Source organism: Armigeres subalbatus, chromosome 3 (genome assembly GCF_024139115.2).
Source record: "Armigeres subalbatus isolate Guangzhou_Male chromosome 3, GZ_Asu_2, whole genome shotgun sequence".
Taxonomy (NCBI): Eukaryota; Metazoa; Arthropoda; class Insecta; order Diptera; family Culicidae; genus Armigeres; species Armigeres subalbatus.
The window spans coordinates 13946351-13972978 of NC_085141.1; the positions used below are offsets into that span (position 1 = coordinate 13946351).

Consider the following 26628-nt stretch of genomic DNA (forward strand, 5'->3'; position numbering starts at 1 on the left):
TGCCAGCAGTTCAAACACACAAATAGCATAATTGAAATTAACTGCGTTTTCTTTTTGATTTTTCATGATGTCCTAAAGTAGGATAATGAAAATATAATTATGACATTAATAGATAACAGGTTGAAGGGAGATTTATTATTTTTCGATATTTTACATGTTTTCACTATGATTTCACAGTAGTTCATGTTGACATCACTGTTTAAGGTTCCCCCAAACACACGCGATGCGACAGTCGCGACGCGATTCTATCGCTTGGCGACATCGATTCTGTCGCCGTTGGTATGGATGCGTAAATAGAACATTTCCTGCAGCGACCAAACGATAGAATCGTGGCGACTAGTTGTCGCCGTCGCGGTGATGAAATCGCTTAGGTCTGGGGGAGCCTTTACTGCTATAGGTAATGATCAATGACTGGTCGCATACGACGTTGCCGACGACGAGCAACCGACGACATTGTTAGCATGCGTGGCGGGAGGAGGAAATTTTTTCACTCAGTTTTATTTTGATTGAATCGACGCTAAATGAGCACTATATGGTTTGATAATTTATCAATGTGTAGATTAGGATTCTAACGTAGTTCTCATACTTTTTCTAGTAAAAGTACAATCAGGTGTGATTTTTTCAATCACAAACAAACTGCTCGGTGCTAATTGGAGTGAGAAAGTGGGTAATTGTAAGATTGTGTTGGAGATCCGCACGGCAGCCATTCTGAATGACACCGTAAGAGGCCTTAATATCCAACGCAACCTCAAGTCGCATCTTAAACGCTTCCAGGCAATATGTCAACGAGCAACCCAAAGAATCTGGATTACCTTCATCCATGACGCTCAACGACAACACGGCATCTACGACCCATGACATCTGTTCGTTTTTCTCCGAGCAGTTCTCGAGCGTGTTCTCAAATGAGGTATGGGGGAGGTTCCTTCATCAGTGCTGCCACCTGGAAAAGTTTAGAGAAAAAGTAGAACCATGGAGATTTGGCATGGCATGGTATAGAAAATGAGAATTAAAATGTCTCTAGAACGTTATAGAATTTTTTTGCCAAACCATTTTTTGTTTTTGGGGTTAGAAATTCAACAATCTTGTTAATGCTTAAACTGCTTATTCGAAAAAATATAAAAATCGAGATATAGATATCATGTCTATTTTGTGTCCTTTTAAAATTCTACCGTAAACCAAGATTTTTTAGAGAAAAGCCCTTAATTTTTGTTTTATAACAAAAATATACTTCATTTCCTATACCACATCGTGTGAAATTTCAATGATTCTACTATTTCTCTCAATGACAGTTGGTGGTCTTCTCCTCCCCTATTATCAGCCGTGGAAATTGAGAACGCTGTGAACACTGCTCCGACCGTCAACCAAACACTTGGCACCATTGTCATTGATGCAACGATGGTTATCAGCGCTTCTTCCCGACTCAAACGTAGCTTTTTTCCGGGACCCGATGGTTTTCCCTCGGTTCTTCTGAAAAGACATATGAATGTTCTGGTGACCCCGACACTTCTTATCTTTCAAGCGTCTATCAACAGTGGTACATTTCCTGCTTGCTGGAAAACTGCGAGCATGTTTCCGGTACACAGGAATGGCAACAAACGTGACATTAATAACTACCGTGGTATCACTTCTTTAAATGCAATTTCAAAATTATTCGAGCTGGTGATTTTGGAGCCACATGAGGCCCATTGCAAACCATTTCTCAGCAACGACCAACATGGCTTTACACCCGGGCGATCTACAGCTACCAGTGGCGCCGGGAGTGGGTGGGACACGTAGGACATGTCCTACGCACGAATTTCCCTGGGTGGGACAGTCAAAGTATTGTCCTACCCATGATTTTTGGTAGAACATATGAATCATTAGCTGGCAAAAATCTGTGTGTTATTAAAAGGTAATTTCAAATTTAATTAGAGTCTTTAGAATAATCAAAGGTTTCCAAGAGGTTTCCAAAGGAATAGACTACTGATTGTTCTTTAGGACGTTGAGCACTTTATAAGTGTTCAAGATGTCTAAGGCAAGGATCTTTCCGATCATTTCGTAATTTGGGTTCAATCATTTAGATGTTTATCAATATTACCTCAATGACCCCTGACTTTCAAAATGTGTAGTATGGTGAACTTTTTATCTGAAGATTTTTCTACAACTCTGCCTAACAAATCGTTGTTTGAATTTCACTAAAACCGGAGGTAATGTGCTAGTTGCAGTAAATTATACGATTATACTAAATGATAACAGTTACTGCAACTGGCGCTTAATGTACGTTATAAGTGGAATTCAATTAACGAACAGAGAGACAGAGTTGAAGAAAAACCTTCGCACTAGAAGTTCACTAAACATTTTGGAATTCAGCATCTGGAATGATTTATTGACAATCAGCTAAATGATTGAACCTAGATTACTAAATGATTAGAAATATCCTTGGTCTAAAAGTTTTCCAGTGGCAAAAAAAATGTTGTTGAAATCAGTAAATGGGATTAATTAAAAATTTTGAAAGCGTTGATAGATGGAGGGCGTTTAAATGAATTATTGGAAACCCAAGGAAAAAGGTTTTCCACAAACCTTAAAAGATTCATTGAAATCTGAGGAACCGCAAACATCACAAAGTCCCCTTGAAATCTGGTTCGTAACGATTTCGTAAAAGTTCGCTTTGAATCGCTAAATCCATAACCAAGAATAAGCAATAATGCAATAATTGATTGAAACCAGTGAAGATTTATGGATTTAAATTAGGATGAGATTTAAATTATCTGAGTATTCTGTCCGCAAAGATCTTTTTAAGTCCAGATTATTTCTAGAATCGATTATGTTGCTGCCGCATGCATAACTGTATTGATATGGATTTCATTTCAACATGGGACGGTAACTTTTTCACTTTTGGCGGCAGTATAGGTAGAATATGCATCGATTTCGGAAACAAGCTTGGTGATCTAGTGGCTACCGTTTCTGCTTGTAAGCAGGAGAGCATGGGTTCGATCGCATGATCGTCCTTATCCTATGATTTATGCCTTAGTTTTTTCTGTGTTCCACGTTCTACCGAAACTATTCCTTCTGCTATACCTTCCACACTAACAGCTTCAAAATCTTCCATATGACCTATGAGAGGTCGTAAAGTTCTCTGCACCTTTGTAGTAGGAGATGCAGCTCTCGGTGGTCACGGGTGGAAGTGATACGCTTGTAACACTCGCGAATTTTTGCAAACCGCAAATTTGTTTAATCTTTATTAAGGTTTTTTTTTCAATTTTAAATTAAGTTCAACACCGCGCGAATCGCCTAAAGCCAATGCTAATACCTTAACTTTTGCTCAAACTGGCATTTCCTATTTGTCCTACCCACGACTCGCAACGTGGATGCGCCTCTGACAGCTACTAACTAACTTGCTCTGCTTGACTTCCTATATAACCAATAGTATGGCTCAACGTGCACAGACGGAGGTGATCTACATGGACCTGGCCGCTGCATTCGATAAAGTGAACCACGATATTGCGATTGCTAAAATGAAGAAGTTCGACATGAACGGTTGTTTTCTAAGATGGATTCGTAAGACTGTGGTTGTAATCGGAGATTGCCAGGCATCCAGTTTTATTTCAACATCAGGTATACCTCAAGGTAGCCACTGTTCCTACTGTACTTCAACGACGTGCATCTAGCTCTGAAGGCTCCAAAACTATCATTTGCAGACGACCTGAATGTTTTTTTTTGTCTCATTCGCTCTACTGAAGATTGTCGCTTTCTTCAGCTTGAAGTATTCGTTGATTGGTGCAGGCTCAACCGTATGTTGGTACACCCAAAGAAATGTTCAGTAATTTCTTTTTCACGGAAAAAAAATCGATTTGCTTTAATTATCGTTTACTGAATGTAGAATTCGACCGCGTTGACCATATTAAAAATTTGGGAGTAATTATGGATTCCCATGTATGTACGTTGTGGACAAGGCTTCTCGATCTCTCGGATGCATTTTCAGAATTGCATTAAAATTGACTGACATCTATTACCTAAAAGTGTTATACTGCTCCTTATTGCGTTCCATCTTAGAATATTGTTCTGAGGTATGGAGCCCAAACTACAACAACGGCGTTGACATAATTGAGTCGGTACAACTCAGGTTTTTGCGCTTTGCACTACGTAAGTTACCCTGGAGAAACCCTGTTCAACTGCCGAGTAACCATGATCGTAACCACGAACTAATTCACCTGGAGCCCCTGCATGTGCGTAGGAATACAGCGAGGGCTTTGTTTGTTGCTAACGTTCTTCAAGGTCGCTTAGATTGTCCATCGCTTCTTGGGCAAGGGAACATCCATAAATTACGTAACGCTTAGAGGGGGGAGGGGGTTGAGTGAAGCGCGACAGTCAATACAAAAAGTTTTGATGATTCAAATAAAAAGTGTGACATTGGGAGAGGGTTGGAAATGGTCGATTTTTGCGTTACGTCATTAATGGATCTTCCCCAAGTGAACATCAACGTTGCCCCTCGGTCTTTGAGAAATATCTCCTTGCTCCGTTTACCGTTTCAACGTACCAATTACAGCATGTACGGTGCGATGACTGGACTGCAAAGGATATTTTTAATAGGTTCGCTTCAGCGTTCGACTTTAGTGTTAGTCGCCTAAAGCTAAGACGTCGATTTTCCAGTTTGTTTGCTTCTCGTGTATAGTTCTACGATTCTGTTTATTTTTGTAACATGTTAAACCGCTTTAGTATTAATTATTGTAACTTTATTTAACATCATTCGGGCTGTAGGATGCCTGTTGATATACATATAAATAAATAAATAAATAAACACAATCATCTGCAAGCTGTCTTAACGAGAATTTTGGCATGTCTCTGACGTAAAAATTGTAAAGCAAGGGAATTGAGCATGAGCCCTGGGGGAGACCCATGTAGCATAAGGCTATCTGACGTTTATCATCTTGCTCTTGCACGCGCACAGACGGGATAGGGTTTGTTTTCATACGGAAACGCTTCGGAAGCGTTTCCGTATGAAAACAAACCCTATCTCGCCTGTGCGCGTGCAAGAGAAAGATGATAAACGTCAGATAGCCTTATAAGTTGCCGAGGCACCACGAGAAAAACTCATACGCTTCTCTAGCAACAAATTATATAAATAGTTGTATAAAATTGTGAAAGTCCACACGCTTGGAGTTTGTCGTATAAGACATCGACGCAAACTGAATCGAAAATGTTGTCATCAAAATGACAATCAATGTCCAAAACCACTCAGTCCATTTACTCATTTTTAGCGAAAGTAAGTTGAATTTCGAAAGAAGTTGAAGAGAGTCATCTTCTCCAACAGTTTTCGAAAACAGGACAGCACCGCGATGGGATGTTAAGAATTACCATCCGACGCGGGTTCCAGGTTTTTGGAACAATGTTGCACTCCAATAACTGATTCAACAAGTTCAATAAGCGCCTCTTCCCGACGTCTGGGAGGTTTTTGAGCAACTTGAACCTGGTGCTATCCATCCCTGGAGCGGGATTGTGACATGAAAGGAGGGCAAGCGAGATTTAAATAATCGAAAACGGGCGATCCATATCATCCCTATCCGCAAAAGTATACCGTGACTCTTGCTTCACCGGTACCGAGTCCGGACAATCTTTCTTGGCGAAGTTTCACGATCTTCGTTTACGGACGACGCGTTGCGCATTCTTCTCCCCACGGTCCACAGAGTTCCCATTGAAGTCTCGCGCGACAAGCCTTCAACAAAATTACGCTAAATACCTGCAGTTTTTTCTCAACTAGATTTCGAGCGGGATACCGTTTATGAAGAATGATCGAACCGTGTTGGAAATCGAGAATTTGATCGGAAAATGAACACTACCAGGAGGATCCATGAGCTCGAACAAATGGAAAGATCTAGACGGCTATCTCTTACTGGAGGAGCCACTCATGTAACTACTTTTTTTATTCAAAATTGACATATGGGTCATTCCATATGAAGTGACCGAGAAAAAATGCAAACGTGCAATCGACTTTCTTAGAATTCAATGAAATTTTGACCAATTGTTTATGTATGGGTTATACCCCAAAATCCCAAATTTCGTAGTGATTGGACCTCCCCACGATTAATACGACCATGCTCCCCCACTTTCCGCATCGCGATTCAGAAGATCAGTATGGGTTTTTTTTGCATTTTTGCTCCTAGAGGCTTTATTTTATCGTTAATTTAATCATCTGACTTAATACGTTACCATATAGTCTGAAAGATGCCGAAAGAGTTTGCTGAAGAATAAGCATTGCTGGAAATATTACAACGCTTCGAAGATTTATTATTGAAAGCATATGCAAAAAATCAATGTTTCTGCCAGCGCTATCTGGCGAACTGTGGTTTTTAGACGGCAAAATCATTTCTCTTTCCGGAATTTTCCTTTAAAAATTAATCCGAATAACTACAATTTGTTCCTCAGCCCTAGAAGATTAAAATTTTTGAAATAACGCTCAGTTGATTGATTGGTACACGTAGTTTGGCAGTGCTGGCAGAATAAACAATTTTGGTCGTCGTTCCAGCAAGGATCCTTCTTCTACAAAGTTTGTCGGCATCCTTAGGGTCAACCTTAAACGCAATATGTCACATGGTTTAAGAAAATCTGAATTATCTAGGAGTTAAAATGCAATAAAAACAAAAAAAAAATTGAGTAGCAAATATTATCCATTTATTTTCAAAATACAGAAAATAAAATCATTATCTCAAAGTAGACCATTTTTATGATGTTTGTTTTTGGTCTACTGTTTTCATATTTTGATAATATACATACACAGTTGACAATTCTCGATTCCTTGGTGAGTGACTGAGAGCTCATGGCTGTCGTCAAATCACATTTGCGTGCTGTGAAGTGTGGGTTTTATTACCGTTGTAGTAAGATAGTATTGACTAGTATTGACATTAAGCTTTTCTTTTGCCATGTGTATAATTACAAAGTTCGTTTGAAAATAGCATCCAACGTTCTTTGCCATTTTCAACCCTCTTACCACCCACTTGTCACAAATAGTCACAAATCACTTACCTTACCACTTACCACTTACCAAATCACTCACCTTCTGTACGTACAAGTATCATTTACATAATAATTTGCCTTTTCATACACTATTTTTCCACAATAACATAGTGAAAGTCTACTTCCTTATGAGATACTTTATTTTTCCCTTTCTCGTAAACTAAGCGTACTGAAAGGCTATATGTTCGCTCCGAAAACAAACTTTTTATTGAAGGCCCGGGGACCCATAGTGTTGTATACCAATCGACTCAGTTCGACAAATTAAGGTGATGTTGGTGTGTGTGCGCAGAAAAGCTTCACCCACTTTTTAGGCACTTGCCTTTAACCGATTTGCTCACAACATGTTGCATTTTACGGGAAATCCTGTCCCATTGTTTCCTATTTTAATTTAATTGGTTCGGACTATGGGCTCGGAACATATGGTCAAAATGCACGAGAAATGCACCATTCCACAAGTAAATTAATCAGGGTTTTAGATAATCATATCGTTTCTTCTGTCGTAATTGCCTCTCGTATGTCTTTCTTTTGCTGTTTTTAAGAAAATGTTTGTTTCTATGATTAAAACACGAGTCTTTCGGTTCACTTAATCTAACGTTATTTTGTAAGAATAAAATAGTATGAAAAAGATTTCGGCTCCGTAACGCTTAACAGCATATGAGCCGAAAGCTTTTGAAATTAATTAATGATTTATAAAATTAAAAAAAAAATCTGTCCATAGCAGGTGAAATACTATAGTACCTATGTGAGTAATAGTTTAATAGTACGCTTTACAACAATACAGAAAAGCTATTTCTTCCATAGTGACTACGTTGCCAAGTACATTATTTACTATTCAAAGTTACACGATTTACAATTTCTTTTAAGAAATCAATATCTTTGAATTCTTGGCAATTCCCTAAAAACACTCTAGCAAAAAGGGTAAAGGTTACACGGTGTGTCTGTGACCATTATTAACGAAAAAAAAATGTCCATCCATTCTGAACTCGCCTTTCGAAAGATATAATATCCAGGCGTCTGCTATGAAAATTTCAAAATCTTTCATCTAGGGAATCGCAAGTTATAGCAGTTACAAATTTAATGATTTTTGCGTTAGATATCTCATATATACCGTGAATTTCCTCTCGATTACATCAAAATAAATTATCATCAAATATGCAATTTGCAACCTCAATCAACTATAACCTTAAACCTATTCTTTGAATAATAGAAAAAAAATAGCAAAGGATGTTAGAGATAACATTGTACAAATATCGATGGCAAAATAGACAATACAACCAAAATACAGTATTCAAATTACAGAATTATTGCACTTCAATCTCCTAATCATACCAAAGTTTGAATATTGTCTGACAAACAAGTAACTACACTCTGTATGATGATTCTGCTTTTATTAAATATGATAATAGTTGGTAACATAGAATATCGCGCTGAAACAATGTTGTCTTTCATGGGTACTGGGTATTTAGTAAGACTAGTAACCAACATTTAAAAAACAATGTGCATCATTTGTTGTCAGTTATACAACCATCATCCAGTTCGATTCAAGCAGTGGTACGAAAACGAGCTCCATTTGGAAAAAAAATGGGAAAGTCTAGATCACCCGAGGAAAACCGCCTTTTCCGAGAACGGTAGACGGAAAAAGCATTTATGCACCACTTTGGAACGTCTCAACAATTCAACTGATTTGCTGTAAAACGATGCATTTACTTCATAAAATAATGCATTTACTACATAAATTAATTTACAATGTTATGAAAGCTTATATGTGAATATGTACATTTTGTGGAAGATAATGAATTGAAAATGTATTGGAGGTAACCACTTTCCCTTCGGTATGACTCGAACCCACGACCCTACAGTACGCTAGACTAGTGCTTTAACCAACTAAGCTACGAAGGACCTCCATCGGCCTTCGCAACCTAGGCTATTGAATGAGCTCGAGATTCCTAAATTGGACGCATAGTCAAATCACTCGCAATCCATTTGTCAAGCCAACACTTCCATATGTGTATAGTATACGTCCACATTAGAGGAGCGTGAGTATTTAGTCTGTTGACTTGTAAGGTCGTCTTCAGTGTCGACTTGAGTAGAATCAAGTACGAGACACTGAAGACGACCATACAGTTGAGGTCGAAATACGATATGTAATATGATTTGGTGGAATTAAATGGAATTGTACTAAAATCGTCTCATGACAGTGAAATATTTCTTAAATAGTTTCAGTCTTTTGAAATCTCTCATTTTCATACCTGGCTTCATGGAAATACGATGGTTTCCATCTTCTAGTCGGATACTAGTATTCCCTGTGTCAGTTAATTTATGTAGTAAATGCATTAATTTATGAAGTAAATGTATCGTAGTTCAGCAAGTCAGTTAAATTGTTGAGACGTTTCGAAGTGGTGCATATATGCTTTTTCCGTCTACCGTTCTCGGAAAAGGCGGTTTGCTCGTGTGATCTAGCCTTTCCCATTTTTGTTCCAAATGGAACTCGTTTTCGTACCACTGCTTGAATCGAACTGGATGATGGTTAAATAACTGACAACAAATGATGCACATTGTTGTTTAAATGTTGGTTACTAGTCTTACTAACTACCCAGTACCCATGAAAGACAACATTGTTTCAGCGCGGTATTCTATGTTACCAACTATTATCATATTTAATAAAAGCAGAATCATCATACAGAGTGTAGTTACTTGTTTGTCAGACAATATTCACACTTTGGTATGATTAGGAGATTGAAGTGCAATAATTCTGTAATTTGAATACTGTATTTTGGTTGGATTGTCTATTTTGCCATCGATATTTGTACAATGTTATCTCTAACATCCTTTGCTATTTTTTTTTCTATTATTCAAAGAATAGGTTTAAGGTTATAGTTGATGGAGGTTGCAAATTGCATATTTGATGATAATTTATTTTGATGTAATCGAGAGGAAATTCACGGTATATATGAGATATCTAACGCAAAAATCATTAAATTTGTAACTGCTATAACTTGCGATTCCCTAGATGAAAGATTTTGAAATTTTCATAGCAGACGCCTGGATATTATATCTTTCGAAAGGCGAGTTCAGAATGGATGGACATTTTTTTTCGTTAATAATGGTCACAGACACACCGTGACGTTAGGTATGCATAACAAAATCTTATGTGATTGATAAGTTCCATATGAATCATATAACATTCAAAACTCTATAACTCGAGAACGGCTCATAATACCTTGGGGTTTCGAGTGTTTCTTATGCAAAATTCTCTGGAGAACACGATGCTGGTGTTATTTTTCAAATAAAAATATACTCATTGGCAGAAAAATACAATTTTATACTTAAAACGCAAAAACAATACAGATGGCAACACTTCTACTGAAAATCGATATTTTTCTCAAAAAGTTTGAAGAATTCTCTTCAAAATGCATAAAAAGAAGTTATTTGTAGCTTTAAAACTGTCCGAGATATGAGTCGTTCAAAAATATGGTTTTTACAAATCGTCAAAAACGGAGGGTGCTCGCATTTGCCGAGGGGTTGTCCAATCCTCAAATAAATTTGGATTTTTTCATATAATCGGTAGATAAACAAATCCACAAAATTTGATAAAAATCGGTGTAAGTCGATTACAAGTGGTTCGGTCACTTGGTATGGAATGACCCATATCGAAGTCGTCTCAAAGGTCGTATATCATTAATGCTGTCCAATGAGAGTTTGAAGTAGCTCGAAGTTTCTCCCTGTCTTGCTCATGCCCATTTGTTGACAAAAAAGAACAAGCAGGACAGGAACAACTTCGAGCTACTTCGAGCTGCTCATTGGACAGCACTATTGTTTAATGGTTGTCGTCGTACACCCTCCAGCCCGTTTCGTGGAAGTTAAAATCTCCCAAGGGCAACCGTGGCTCGGGCATAATCGAGAGATGCGAGAGATCTCTACTGAAAACGTTTCTTCGAATAGTCAACTGACAAGCGACAGCTTTGATGCCTGAAATCGTAGCAAGATGGACTCTAAAGAAAGAGTGCTGTTTTTCGATGACTAAAAGCACCCCTCCATATCGATGTAATTTGTTAACTAAAAACTATTTGAAAACATCTAATTTTGATAGAATACTTCGATAGTTCCACCGTAGAATCGAAATCATGTTAGCCTGATCGACGAAATTAGTCATCGAAAGATTTAAACGAGTTGAGGAGGGCACTGCTTTGACCATGTTCTTCACGGTGTCGGAAGCATCAATGAAGTTTAGGATGAGCTCCACGATCCCAGAAAGCGTGAACATTGGAGCGCTCGGAGGTTGTCCTGTTCGCTTTCTATCCTCCTTTTCTGACTGAGAAATCAAAAGAAAAATGGGGCATCTGGGATTTTAGATGTTCCTGGAAGCGGCGGAAACTGTCGTTTAGACTGATGTGAAACCACAGAAGTTGAACGTTTTTGAGAATTTCCATTCGTTTTTGAGAAGAATGTTATTCGAAAGTTATTCGGAATCATTTTTCAAAGTAAAAATTTGAACGAAAAAAAATAACGTTTTGCCATCAACCACCATAGGTAGCCCGATATTGCTACTTTCTTGCATACGGTTTGAACAATCAATTTCCGGCATCTTTTAAACTACATATTAGCGTATCAAGTCTAATGATTGACGATAAATTGAAACCACCAGGAGCAAACATATAAAAAAGTATACGTTTTCCCTTCTTCTTCTTCTTACTGGCATTACATCCCCACACTGGGACAGAGCCGCCTCGCAGCTTAGTGTTCATTCTGCACTTCCACAGTTATTAACTGCGAGGTTTCTAAGCCAAGTTACCATTTTTGCATTCGTATATCATGAGGCTAACACGATGATACTTTTATGCCCAGGGAAGTCGAGACAATTTCCAATCCGAAAATTGCCTAGACCGGCACCGGGAATCGAACCCAGCCACCCTCAGCATGGTCTTGCTTTATAGCCGCGCGTTTTACCGCACGGCTAAGGAGGGCCCCCATACGTTTTCCCATACTAATCTAATCTAATCATACAAATCTCAACCGCGATGAGGGGACGCAACCAATCGAGCTCATCTTCTGCACGGTTTATTAGGGCTCCAAGACGATTCAGAAACCACACTCACTTGATAGGGTAAAGTTTGCGTTTTCCCATACAGCCGTGCCCTACTACTATGTATAAATCAATCAGAAATTGATAGCACCAAACAATTATTATATCACTGTTATGAATACTAATACTGTTTTGTTGAAACACGCATATCTTAATACCGCATTATTGCGGGGAATATTGGCCGACTACAATCTGCACCACCCTCGCTCGCGATCGAGAAACCTGTTTCGTTCAACAAATACAATAAGTCATAAAATGTGATGCTAAGTGATCAAACTGGAAGGAAGGCCCTGACGGTTGGATTTTGGATTTTCCAAATCACGTTCCTGGAATCACTACTAAATGCGTCTGAAGCTGCACTGGCAGACGAGGACAAGCATTGGGTTTGTTAGCACATGAATGATCCACGATCGAATGATTGGTAGAGCTGCAGTAGCTGGATTTTCCCTCGTATTAGCATCATTCTTATCACTATTTTAAAATGAAGTAGAGCTAAGGCGTCTTCTCTCAGAGTGATGCATGGCGTACATGCCTAGTACTTACAAATGAGAGAAGTTCAAGCTTTCGTTCATATAAAAACGAACTGCAGAGTGCTACAGTCATCAAGTTGAGTGATACGGTCACCTCTCTCTACTAGTCACCGTAGGGTATTTCTGTTGTTTTGGCTGGGAAATCTCCACCAAAGTTAGTACCTTGTTAGTACTGTCACAGATAGGAAGCTATTACAATGCGGTTTTTCTTAGCAACGGTTTTGGTAGTCACGTTGGCTTGCGCCTATGGCAAAGTCGGTAGGTTGAATGTATTGACTATTGCAAATTACTGATTAATAATCAATTAATACATTGTTTGTTTCGCAGTTCCATTACAAAGGCATGTGAGGGACGTAAGTGGTAGTGCAGCGTCGGCTGGCTCGCAATCGGCCAGTGGTGCCGGGGGCTCAGCTTCCCAAAGCGGAAGCTCGGCATCCTCCCAATCCTTTGGCCAATTTCCTCATTTTGGACCACAGTTTAATCAACCAATGCTGTTCGGTGGTAATCAACTCGGATTCGGACAGTTTCCACAATTCCCTCAGTTTGGGCAGTTCCCAGGTTTCACCGGATCTTCAAGCGGTGCCTCATCCAGCTCATTCAGTCAAGGAGGAGGTCATGGAGTGCAATCGGGATCGCAATCAGGCTCGCAATCCTTTTCGTCTAGTACCGGTGGACATGGTGGGTCTGGATCGCAGTCTGGAGCTCAGTCTGGATCTCAATCCTTCTCAGGTGATGGCCATGGTGGTCAAACTGGATCAGGATCGTCTGCTGCATCTCAATCAATCAGTAGTGGTCTCGAACATGGTGCTCACGGAGCACTAGGCTCAGGATCTCAAGCTGGAGCACAATCAACATCCGTTGGACAAGACCCTGGTCATCATGGAGAAATTGGAACTGGTTCTCAAGCAGGAGCACAGTCTTCATCTCTCGGACAGGAACATGGTGGTCATGGTGGTTCTGCAAGCGGTTCCCAAGCTGGGTCGCAGTCTTTTGGTGGAGGTGCAGGCCACCATGGAAGTACCGGCAGTGGCTCTCAAGCTGGATCGCAATCTTTCAATCAGGGTCAATCCTCCTTTGGACCCGGTGGAAGACATACACAAGTTAGTCAGCAGGGTGATGGATTTGGAGTACGAATCAGCACTGATGAATCAGCTGATGGAACCAAGAAAAAGGCAGAAAGTGAGGCCTGGGTATGGAAAAACTAAGAAACTAATGACGAAATAAACAGAAAATATTCCCAATGATCACGACGAGAATGACTTTCAATTCTTCGGCTATAAGCTCTCCCTTTATTTGATTGCTATCTGCCGTTTGCTTTTTTGCTGCCTTGTAGCCCATTACCACACAGCATCCTCCTTGATAATCTTTTGAGACTTGTATGTTTATATTTACACGAGAATCACGTTCGAGTGAGAGAGCCGTTCGATCAAAAATGGATGGGTTTTTTATGACTAGAGTTATTTGCAATCATGTAGGTTTGAAGAAAATGTTTATAAAGGAATGGATTTGCTGAGAGCCACTCAATACTTTGCTACTTACTTGTGCAGGAAGTATTGCAAGCATCGGTTGCAGATGATGGGATTCTCTAAATTAATCGGATTAATAGCCGTTATTGGTTTAGTCAACGGTAAGTAATCTTTGTTTTGTCCAATTACTTTCAAAAGTGATACTGCTTTGAGGTAGTTCGCATTATCATATTAATGCTGACAAGCAAGTTCAAACGGTGAACATTCTGTTTACATAGACGATTAATGATTAGAAGGTCTTGACCTACATATAAATGATAACTATTTTTTTTCCAAATCTTTCAGCTCACCCCAACGGGTTTCAGCCCAATGATTACCCCCAAAATCAGGTGAACGCCTGGCAGCAAGCATGTCGTAATTTCCAACAACAACAGCTGCAAACACAGGCTGCCCAAAATCAATTCTTCGCGCAAACATTCCCTCATGTTGCCCTACCGCCACTTCCGTTCATGGATTTGTGCGGTCAATTCGGAGGAAGTGGTTTTGCACAAAGTGGTGCTAGCGCTGGCGCATTCTCCGGTGGACTAGACGGAGGGCTGGGAAACCGTTTTGGAGGTGGTGGTGGGGGTGGATCTGTACAGGGTGTTAGCGTAAGCACCGGCTCACTCCCGAACGGCCAGTCAGGAACATCGGTTACCCATTTTGGTCCAGGGGGAGCCAGTACCACTCATTACGGTCAAGATGGAAATGGATTTGCCACCGCCAACAGATTCAGTGGAAGCGATGGGGGCAATCATGCCGGGGCCAGTTTTAGTTCGTTCAGCGGTACCCCAGGATACGGAGGATTTTCGACGGCCAACCGTTTTGGTGGAAGTGGTGCAAGCTCTGGAGTAGGAGTTAGTTCATTTGGTGCTTCATCGTCTACTGGAAATGGAGGATACGCAACAGCAAACCGATTTGGAGGTGGTGGAGGTAGCGGCGGTGGTTATTCGGGTGTAGGCGCAAGTTCGTTCGGAGGCAATGGAGGAAATTTTGCAACGGCCAATCGCTTTGGTGGCGCTGATGGCGGACAGAGTTTCAGCGCACAAGGACAGCATGGTGCAGGAATTAGTGTATCAAGTGTTGATGATGGTCACGGTAACGTACATACGCAAGTGCACAAGCAACAATATTAGGTCGGAAAATGAAAGTTTATTGAGCTTTCAAGAAACTACATAGGTGTTAAAAATACATGTTGTTTAATTATCATGAAATAGTACATGTGTTTTTGTTCTCCGTTCGATGGTTTAGTGAACTCCTTACTTTTGAATGCCCAATATTTGCGCTATACTATATATTTGATTATGAACTTCTGCGACGCCATAATTCGTTTCTAATTCGATAGCAAAATAAAATTTCTAAAGAGAACTAGAAATATTTCGTTAAAAAATCAGAAATTTTCTATTGACGAATTCGTGAAGTAAAAAGAAGAAGACATGTGATGGTGAGAAACAACAAAATTCGTCATGGCAAAGTATACGGCGATTAATTTAAACTGATAGGGGAAAAGACGGCTTTGGCAGGTTTTGTTCTATTATTGGCAGGGGGTTTTCTATAACCTATTATGCTCAAATTTGGCCTAAACATTCTTTGCATATCAAAGAATATTGTGGCCGAATTTCATAAAATTTGGTCAACAAAAACCCCACTGACAATAATAAAACAAAACCTGCCAAAGCCGTCATTTCCCCTAATAACAAATCAAAAACGAATTCTCATTCAAAACTATTGAATGTTAGGTGCGAGAAAAACGGAAAACTGCATTTTAGAAGCAATGAAACACTTTTTTAGTAATGATGTGTTCGAAATTCATGTTCATTAAAGAAAGTGGACACCTGTTTTTCAAAGGAACATGTTTATTTTTAAACAAATTCATAAGGTTGCTTTATATAAATGACAATCAACATACATGTGAACGAATTCACGTGATTTTGAATATTTACTTCTCTTTTCTGAAGAATGCTCGGACTTTTCTCTTGACAGCTCCCATTAGATTCTGCTCAACTTCGTTCATTGCCGTTCATTCCGTTCATTGTACGCAGACCAAATTTTCTTGAAGCAGTCAACAGATCTTGCTTCTTTCCCATCTACATTAAGATCCCGCGTAATTATTGCCCAGTATTTTGCGATAGGACGCAGTTCAGGGCAGTTTGGTGGATTTAGGCATTTTTCGACAAAATCGACTTTTTCCTTATTCAGCATCTCCAACGTAGCAGAAACGTAGTGAGCCGATGCCAGATCCGGCCAAAACAAAAGAGGATCCGTATGCTTTCTGTAGATGGTTAGAAGTCGTTTTTTGATATAGTATTTTCTTCAATTTTCACCGTTGTTTGTGAAATACGGAGTCACAGGAGCAAATTGCTTGTCATACCAAAACAATTTCCTAATTTTTTTCGGTTCGGATATATCGCCCATCATCAGGCACATCTGTCCTCTGTTCAGCGTTGAAAAAATGTGGCCCTGGAAGTGTACTGCAGTAGCCACCCTATAACCAGAGACCGCGACCGGCGGAGTGAAAAACTGTCGAAATGGCAACGTATGAAAATGTATGAAATCGTGAAAATAATACCGGCATCACTTGAACTTTTTGCTTGCTTCTTATGGATGCAAAAAGTAAACAAGGCGAATTGGAACCGCTTTTGACGGTTCGATTGGAAACAAGATGGCGTCTTCGCTGATCTCTTATTGTAGTATTTCTATACTGCAGTCCAATTTGATGTATATCTCGTCGTCCATCAAAATGCACTGTACCATTTGTGCAGAATTAATCTGCGAGTTGATAAACTGATCCGACCTATCGTTCGGAATTTCTAAGGTTTTTCCAAATTGTTCAGGTGTGCTGCAAAAGTAAACAATTTTTTTTATACACAGAGCGAAAATTACCAATTTTTCGTTAAGTTTTAACTTTAAACCATTCATAAAAAGGTGTCCACTTACTTTAATGAACAGTCCTTAGCTCTTTATTTTTCTCACACTTTGAATTCATTGGTTTTTAATTAGAATTCGTTTTTAATTTTATATGACCATTTTAAAAGCATCGCCGTATACTTCACGAAGGATTTAGTTGTTTCTCACCATCGCATGTCTTTCATTTTTTTACCTCTTTCTAGGATTCGCCAATGAAGGGTAGAATCAGTAAGTAAATAGCGAATTTCTCTAAAAAATGCAATCTCTTTATCTCTGACAAATGCATTCTCGTTATTAACAACTTTCAATGTAAGAATAGCAATTGAAAACGGAGATTTTTTTATTACAATTTTCCATTAAAACATCAATATTTGCCATTGAAAAGCGTACAAAATTACTATAAATCAAAGATCTGCATACTTAAGTTTCCAATTTGGCCTCAACAGACGTTGCGTAACCAATGATCTGCAGGCATGTTTTGAATATGTAATATGCCCATTGTGGTACATATGATAGACTACGCGTAGGGAAGATGTTCGCGGTTATCCAAGAAGCCCCTGAAGTGAAGGCCTCCAGATCTACACGCGTAACCAATGATCTACAGGGCTGTTTTGAATATGTTATATGCCCATTGTGGTACATATGATAGAATATGCGTAGGGAAGATGTTCGCGGTTATCCAAGAAACCCCTGAAGTGAAGGCCTCCAGATCTACACGCGTAACCAATGATCTACAGACCTGTTTTGAATATGTAATATGCCCATTGTGGTACATATGATAGAATACGTGTAAGGAAGATGTTCGCAGTTATCCAAGAAGCTCCTGAAGTGCAGGCCTCCAGATCTACACGCGTAACCAATGATCTACAGGGCTGTTTTGAATATGTAATATGTCCATTGTGGTACATATGATTGGAGGGCCCTCCTTAGCCGTACGGTAAAACGCGCGGCTACAAAGCAAGACCATGCTGAGGGTGGCTGGGTTCGATTCCCGGTGCCGGTCTAGGCAATTTTCGGATTGGAAATTGTCTCGACTTCCCTGGGCATAGAAGTATCATCGTGTTAGCCTCATGATATACGAATGCAAAAATGGTAACCTGGCTTAGAAACCTCGCAGTTAATAACTGTGGAAGTGCTTAATGAACACTAAGCTGCGAGACGGCTCTGTCCCAGTGTGGGGATGTAATGCCAATAAGAAGATAAGAAGAAGGTACATATTATCGAATATGCGTATGGAAGACGTTCGCGGTTATCCAAGAAACCCCTGAAGTTAAGGCCTGCAGATCTACACGCGTTACCAATGATCTACAGACCTGTTTTGAATATGTAATATGCCCATTGTGGTACATATGATATAATACGTGTAAGGAAGATGTACACAGTTATCCAAGAAGCCCCTGAAGTGAAGGCCTGCAGATCTACACGCGTAACCAATGATCTACAGGCCTGTTTTGAATATGTAATATGTTCATTGTGTTACATATGATCGAAAAAGCGTATGGAAGACGTTCGCGGTTATCCAAGAAACCCCTGAAGTTAAGGCCTCCTGATCTACACGCGTAACCAATGATGTACAGGCCTGTTTTGAATATGTAATATACCCATTGTGGTACATATGATCGAATATACGTAGGGAAGATGTTCGCGGTTATCCAAGAAACCCCTGAAGTGAAGGCCTCCAGATCTACACACGTAACCAATGATCTACAGGCCTGTTTTTTAATATGTAATATTCCCATAATTGTGGTACATATGATCGAATGTGCGTAGTGAAGATGTTCGTGATTATCCAAGAAACCCCTGATGTTAAGGCCTCCAGATCTACACGCGTAACCAATGATGTACAGGCCTGTTTTGAATATGTTATATGCCCATTGTGGTACATATGATAGAATATGCGTAGGGAAGATGTTCGCAGTTATCCAAGAAGCTCCTGAAGTGAAGGCCTCCAGATCTACACGCGTAACTAATGATCTACAGGCCTGTTTTTAATATGTAATATGTCCATTGTGGTACATATGATCCAATATGCGTATGGAAGACGTTCGCGGTTATCCAAGAAACCCCTGAAATTAGGGCCTTCAGATCTACACGCGTAACTAATGATCTACAGGCCTGTTTTGAATATGTAATACGCCCATTGTAGCGTAATTGTAAAGTAAATTGATCTTTGGTTGCGCGTTTCAGGAATTTCTAACCTAACCAACTAACCAACAGCATATGTTGTGAACGCATTCCATTATTTGTACTACAGAGAGTATGTACCATTTTTCAATTGAGTAAATTTATCTTTGGTTACGCGTGTACACGGAAGGCCTTACTCCAGGAATTTCTTTGATATTGGTTTTTTTTTTTTTTCTTTTTTTTTTTTTTTTACAAGGGAGAATGCATTTACACACTAACCCAGTACACGTGCATTGTAGTTGCCAAACTACCACACGGAAGTGTACTGGAGTGTCGGACTCGACCATACCGGTAATACCGACTAAACTCCCTTGGGCTCCACCATCGTTTCCCCCAGGAACTACCTCCCAGTACTACTTCTGGGGGATGGCAGTACTAAACGTACTCGCTCATTATCGCTCACACAGGCACCCGTCCCATGCGAGACTGACTTGGGTGCTCGCACACCATTCACTCCATTTGAGTCTTACTTGGATGCTCTCCCGGGCGCTCCGCTGCCATGCCTCGAGGTGTCAATAGCGGTAACTGCCTGGGCCTACAGATATTACGCTACGACACTCCTGCCTCAGCACGAGCAGATCAATCACACCACTGCCGAAGCAGACCACACGCTACCCTGCCGAAGCAGGGACACTCCCTATGCACCACATGTGCACAACTGTAGGTGTGTGGGTACAACCCACTGCTACCCTGCCGCCGAAGCAGCTTCTCCAAAGACCATTCGCTCCATGTGACCCTTATTCGGGTGCTCACTCTAACACTCCACTGCCATGCCTCGAGGTGTCGATAGCTACATCGACTCATACCTCAGCATGTGCAGTCCATACTCAGACAGACTTCTGCTGCGCTTCGAGGTGACAATAGCGGCGACACGCTATGACACTCCTGCCTCAGCACAACCAGATCACTCACTCCCTGCCGAAGCAGCTCACGCGCTACCCTACCGAAGTAGGGACACTCCCCAACTCACTCTAACACTCCACTGCCATGCCTCGAGGTGTCGATAGCGGTATGTAGGGACCAATCAACGATACTACGCTACGACACTCTTACCTTAGCATGTGCAGTCCATACTCAGACTTCTGCTGCGCTTCGAGGTGACAATAGCGGCGACGCGCTATGACACTCCTGCCTCAGCACAAACAGATCACTCACTCCCTGCCGAAGCAGCTCACGCGCTACCCTACCGAAGTAGGGACACTCCCCAGCCAATTGGCACTCCCTGGGCTTGTGCTTTTGAAGCGGCACACAGTCGCTTTGATAGAGTCTGATTACGGGCACTTGTGGTTTTTTGGGAGGGATTTTAGCAGAGCCCACTGCTAAATCCCACCACGCCCTAGGCAGTTCTCCCTGACTCACAGACAGCTGGGGAGGGGTCGTCAAGCCCTTGGACATGGTCCATGCTGTCCCTGCTGTCCCTGCTGCCCCCTGGATATTGGTATGAGTGATGAACTTTGTACTACACTTAAAAATCACTTTAATAAAGAATAAAAAAAAATCTTGGATAACCAAGAGCATATGTTGTGACCGCATTCTATTCTTTGTGCTACAGAGAGCATGTACCATTTTTCAATTGAGTAAATAATTGATCTAACCAAAGATATACGCGTATACAATCGGATCGCCATACTCCAGGAATTTCTTGAATGACCGAGATCATATGCCTTACTCCAAGATCCAAAGGCCTTACTCCATGGATTTCTGGGACGAACTATTTGCGACCTCTTGCATAATAACTATCATGTCCGTCAATTTCTAAAGTCGTAAACAAGTTTACTTTTTGTTCCAGTTTTAAAAAAATCCCAGTGCAATCCCATTTAATTCACATAAAAAAGATTTGTTTGTACTTCTATTCAGTAAAATGCATCAGTCTGTCAAACAACTAACAGAAAAGCGGAGCATGCACGTGGGTAGTGTTGCCATCAAATTTCTACTAGGAAATTATTTCCCAGTTTTCAATACTTAGGAATAGTAGCAAATTTGGGTGTACATGACGAGTTTGGATGAATAAAATGTATTTGGAAGATTTTACTTTTATTACGCTAGCGGAAAATAAGCGAACAAACGAAATTTATTGACTGCATTGTGTTTTATAAGATATGTAATATAAGATTATTCAGTTCAAATCGTCAGTTTGGCAACGCGTTCTCAGCCTGTAAACAAGGTGACGAAAGAAAAAAAAAATTAACATCTTCAAAGTTTGCAAAAAAAATTTCTTTTGACGCCTTTCGGGAGTGTGTTTTCGAATAGTTTTACAATTCAGTGAAAGATATTACTTTGATTTAGTGCATAGCGGAGAAAAAAAGTGAGAAAGTGTAGTTGAAGTTTTTGAAAAACATTGATTTTGATGACAATGTTACGCGGGTTTGCTTAGAGTGGAAGCGGTTGAATTTTCCTTCGTCGCACGGAAAAGATTGGTAATGTTGCAAATATACTGAATCGTGAAGTTTGTTTTAAGAGTTTTTCAATGAAAGTAACACCGGAATGTGGCTGGAATGAGTTTAGATGATAGTGTACACTTTTTTCTATCTCGTCAGGTGATAATTTCGTTGATTTAAATGACCAATCGCGAGTATTTAGTGAATTAGAATTTGATATGACGGGAATTAGCGCCATGGACGAATTAGCGCATGACCCTATATGGCTCAAACCATAGCCTATTATGCTGCGCTTAAGCATATTATTGTTGTGCATCAGCGTATATCGGAGCACAAGCCAATGTTATGCCATCAAGCGAGTAGCCTACTTTTGGTTATTACATCAAGTAGTTAAAAACAACGATAATTGCCCACTATTTTTTTTAAGCCACCAAAAGTGTCGAGCAAAATGGATAATTTTGGATTAAAAAAAAAAAAAATTTAAATATTTTTTTTGCTAATTATCTAATATATATTATAATATATCTAATATATCATCTCTTAGACTAGGTGCTCCGTGTTTTCTAAACACTATCATCCTTATTTGCTATGTTACATTGTTAGTTATTATTAATACATTTCAATTCTTCTGGCAGTTAGAATTTTTTCTCTGGTTGAATTGAACCATGTAGGAATTACAATGTTTTCAGCTTAAACTAAACTTAACCTAATTTATTCTAAGGGTACAAAGAGCTAATCGTTGCAATAGAAGATTGCAACGATTTTTGTCTAAAATTGGAAATAATTTTGTTGCATAGTCTCAATATTAGAAATTCTATGAAGTTCATTGGTACTATACCACGGAGGCAACTTGAGAATCATTTTCAAAAATTTATTTTGAATCCTCTGCAGTGCCTTCTTTCTGGTATTGCAGCAACTAGTCCATATTGGCACAGCATAGAACATGGCTGGTCTAAAAACAATTTTGTAAATCAAAAGTTTGTTCGTAAGACAAAGTTTTGATTTTCTGTTTATAAGTGGATATAGACACATAATATATTTGTTACATTTGGCTTGAATGCCTTCAATGAGACTTTTAAAAGTTATTTTTTTTTGATCTAGCAGAAGTCCTAAATATTTAGCTTCGCTAGACCAATTAATTGGAACTCCATTAAAAGTGACAATATGTCTCTTAGAAGGCTTCAAATATGAAGCTCTCGGCTTATGTAAGAAAATTATAAGCTGAGTTTTGGAAGCACTCGGAGAAATTTTCCATTTTTTAAAGTAAGTGGAGAAAATATCCAAACTTTTTTGCAATATACTAAAAATGACACGAAGGCTTCGCCCTTTGGCTGAAAGGCCCGTGTCATCTGCAAACAAAGATTGTTGACACCCTGGTGGTAAATCAAGTAAGTCAGAAGTAAAAATGTTATACAATATGGGCCCTGTCGTATTCCAGCCGAAAACGGCTGAATGGAATCCGCCGTTGAAGAGCGGTGCGACTGTTCGTTTTAAAATTCGACAACAAACTGACGGTGCAATCTTCGTCGTTGCTAAAGACACTATAAACAAAGACGGGAAATGTTCCAATTGGAATTCCAAATTTACTGTCAGTGCTATTCCAATCGAGCAGAAGATCTGTCATTCCAAAAAAATCACGCAGAACATTTGGTAAGGACTAATATAACTTCCGCAAATAAACATGTTTATATTATTGTTGTAATATTTTTGGATCAATGTAGCCTAATAAACCCCTACAAGTGGTAGAAAATGACTCTCAACTTGTTTATATTGTAGTTGTTATCTGATTTGCGTGGGTATAAGCATTACTAATATTTTTTTTGAAATTAGGAAAGTCACTTACACCAATTTGAAAACTTTATGCAATGTGAGCAGTGTTGCGCATTCAGGGTTGCCTGTCGAATTATTTGCTCAGGGATCAGATTTCGCGTCTTTGTATATAGTGTCTTTAGGTTAACTAATACCTGGGACGGGACTTGCAAAGAGTAAAGACACTATAAACAAAGACGGGAAATGTTCCAATTGGAATTCCAAATTTACTGTCAGTGCTATTCCAATCGAGCAGAAGATCTGTCATTCCAAAAAATCACGCAGAACATTTGGTAAGGGCTAATATAACTTCCGCAAATAAACATGTTTATATTATTGTTGTAATATTTTTGGATCAATGTAGCCTAATAAACCCCTACAAGTGGTAGAAAATGACTCTCAACTTGTTTATATTGTAGTTGTTATCTGATTTGCGTGGGTATAAGCATTACTAATAATTTTTTTGAAATTAGGAAAGTCACTTACACCAATTTGAAAACTTTATGCAATGTGAGCAGTGTTGCGCATTCAGGGTTGCCTGTCGAATTATTTGCTCAGGGATCAGATTTCGCGTCTTTGTATATAGTGTCTTTAGTCGTTGCTACTCAACCCGATGGCGCTACCAACACCATCTCACACTGCGGTGGCAGCAATGCGCTAGCATTGCCATACCCCGCCGCGCAACATCTCTCAGCCCCTCACAAGCTACCGATTCATTGGCTCACGCTTAAATGAAGCAAAGTTCGTCAGAAAATTCAATATGTTGCTCTCCATACTCTCAAATACTCAATCATGCACAGATTCTTTCACGATAGAGATCAATATTAGTGCATATGCAAAATTGAGAGTTCGAATCAAGTCTAATGTAAAACTTGCCACATTGTACGGTAAAAATATGTGATTTCACAATTGGTATAGTTGATTGCTTATGTTTAATGTACTATCCGCCATAGCAGAATCAAATCATAGTCTAAAATCACTTATACAAACTAAAATCATTAGCCGCTTACTCTGAATACTACAGGCCCCAGTATGCTGCCTCGGGGGACACCAGCTCTCACAGGTAATCTATCAGATTTAGAATTCTGATAGTTTACCTGCAGTGAGCGATCTGATAAATAATTTTGGATCAGTTTAATAATGTACAGAGGAAAATTAAAATTCATCAATTTTACAATCAAGCCTTCATGCCAAACACTGTCAAATGCTTTCTCTATATCAAGAAGAGCAACTCCAGTCGAACATCCTTCAGATTTGATGAGCCGACTTTAATTCGTTATTAACTGATGGGTGGTTGAATGCCTATGGCGAAAATCAAATTGCTCAATGGCATTAATATGAACCATCATTCTATTTAAAATAATCTTTTCAAACAGTTTGCTTATTGAAGAAAGCAAACTAATTGGGCGATAACTAGAAGCCTCGGGCCCTTCTTAGCCGTGCGGTAAGACGCGCAGCTACAAAGCAAGACCATGCTGAGAGTGGCTGGGTTCGATTCCCGGTGCCGGTCTAGGCAATTTTCGGATTGGAAATTGTCTCGACTTCCCTGGGCATAAAAGTGTCATCGTGCTAGCCTCATGATATACGAATGCAAAAATGGTAACCTGGCTAAGAAATCTCGCAGTTATTAACTGTGGAAGTGCTTAATGAACACTAAGCTGCGAGGTGGCTCTGTCCCAGTATGGGGATGTAATGCCAATAAGAAGAAGATGAACTAGCAGCCTCAGCTGAATAAATAAATAAATAATATCACTTCATCCAAACTAGTTCCCAACGAAGGGTCAAAAACATTCTCTTGATTAAGAATGTCTTCGAAGCTCCGTGTAACCTGATCCTCAATATAAGTCTATGTGATCATGAGGTTTTGCAAAGCCTACACTGAACCAGAATATCCTCCTAAAACTAACGGATTTGTCTTTTCCCTGCTCCAAAAAAATCCTTCTTGTCTCGACTTCCCTGGGCATAAAAGTATCATCGGGCTACCACATCACCGGGTATCATGATGTACGAATGCAGAAATGGCAACTTGGCTTAAAAACAACAACTGTGTGTGCTGCGAGGTGGCAATGAAGAAAGTAAAGAAGTAAACTACTAAAAATCATCGTGACGTATTTCCATGCTTCTATTTTATGCGAAAATCTCATTTCATTGTATTTTATGCGACAACTTAACAGAGAGACAACACTTGAAATTCCTACGGGCTTCATACTGAATGCGATTGATTTGCATTCCAATGAATCAGATACAGTTGGTGGTTTTTTACCCGCCGCTGCTGTATCCATGCGCTATCGTATATGTAAAAACAGCCAGCATGAGTTAACCACCTGAAGTTTGTATGGCGAAAGATATCTAACGCGGGATTTCTCAGCTGTAGAAACTTTTCACAAAAAACTATTTGGTACCAGTCATGTAGGAAGGTGTCCGCTACTACGTCTACCAAATATTTGTTCGATTAAGGTGCTTATTTTCGAGATATTAAACATTAGATGCCTTTCGCCATACTGATTTCCGAAAGATAACTCCTAGTGTGCCGCTGTAATCACGCTCAAAGCAGGCGATTCATTGTGTAATATTATCACTGCAGGGTTTCGACTTTTCGTTTTGATGAGAACAAAGCAAGCGTTGTTCGGGCCCAGTGAGCAGTGTTGTCCTACACTCAATGCAAAACATTCTGCTCTTTGATTTTACTCCATCTAAACGATTTTATAATCTCAACTAAGTAAGTTCAACTAATATTTGAAATTTCTAAATGTCATGGCAAACTGTCAAAAAAATGCACTCCAGAGCCACAGGAGCGCGCGCGCTGAAAATACACTCCAGTGTATTTTCAGTGCGCGCGCTCCTGTGGCTCTGGAGTGCATTTTTTTGACAGTTTGCCATGACATTTAGAAAATTCAAATATCCTTCTATTAGTTGAACTTACTTAGTTCAGACTATAAAATCGTTTAGATGGAGTAAAATCAAAGAGCAGAATTTTTTGCCCTGAGTGTAGGACAACACTGGCAGTGAGAATCTATTTTCGTTGTTCATAGCGAGGAACGTCACCGAAAGCTCGGATTTGAAAGAAAACGAGCAAACCAACTTCCCGCGGCAGTGAGTGAGCGGAAATGGTTTCGAAGTGAGCGGAAATGGTTTTCACTCTCCAGACTGCTTTTCTTTCTCGAAAAGCAATTTCTTCCCGAAAGTTTTCGTGAGGAAGCATCATGTGCTCCTGAGATTGAGTGAGTATTAGGAACCCTGAT

General features: G+C 39.7%; 2 protein-coding genes across 2 annotated transcripts; both read left to right on the top strand.

Annotated features, from left to right (window-relative positions):
* The first annotated feature begins 12535 nt into the window (after positions 1-12535).
* Positions 12536-13853, top strand: LOC134219772 (keratin, type I cytoskeletal 9-like). Its single transcript, XM_062698639.1, has 2 exons — positions 12536-12861; positions 12931-13853. The coding sequence occupies exons 1-2, from the start codon at positions 12801-12803 to the stop codon at positions 13806-13808; spliced, it is 939 nt and encodes a 312-aa protein (XP_062554623.1). The 5' UTR covers positions 12536-12800; the 3' UTR covers positions 13809-13853.
* Positions 13854-13967: 114 nt separating this feature from the next.
* On the top strand, positions 13968-15324 carry LOC134219771 (keratin, type I cytoskeletal 10-like). The gene is made up of 2 exons (XM_062698638.1): positions 13968-14230; positions 14415-15324. The coding sequence occupies exons 1-2, from the start codon at positions 14104-14106 to the stop codon at positions 15242-15244; spliced, it is 957 nt and encodes a 318-aa protein (XP_062554622.1). The 5' UTR covers positions 13968-14103; the 3' UTR covers positions 15245-15324.
* Positions 15325-26628: the final 11304 nt, after the last annotated feature.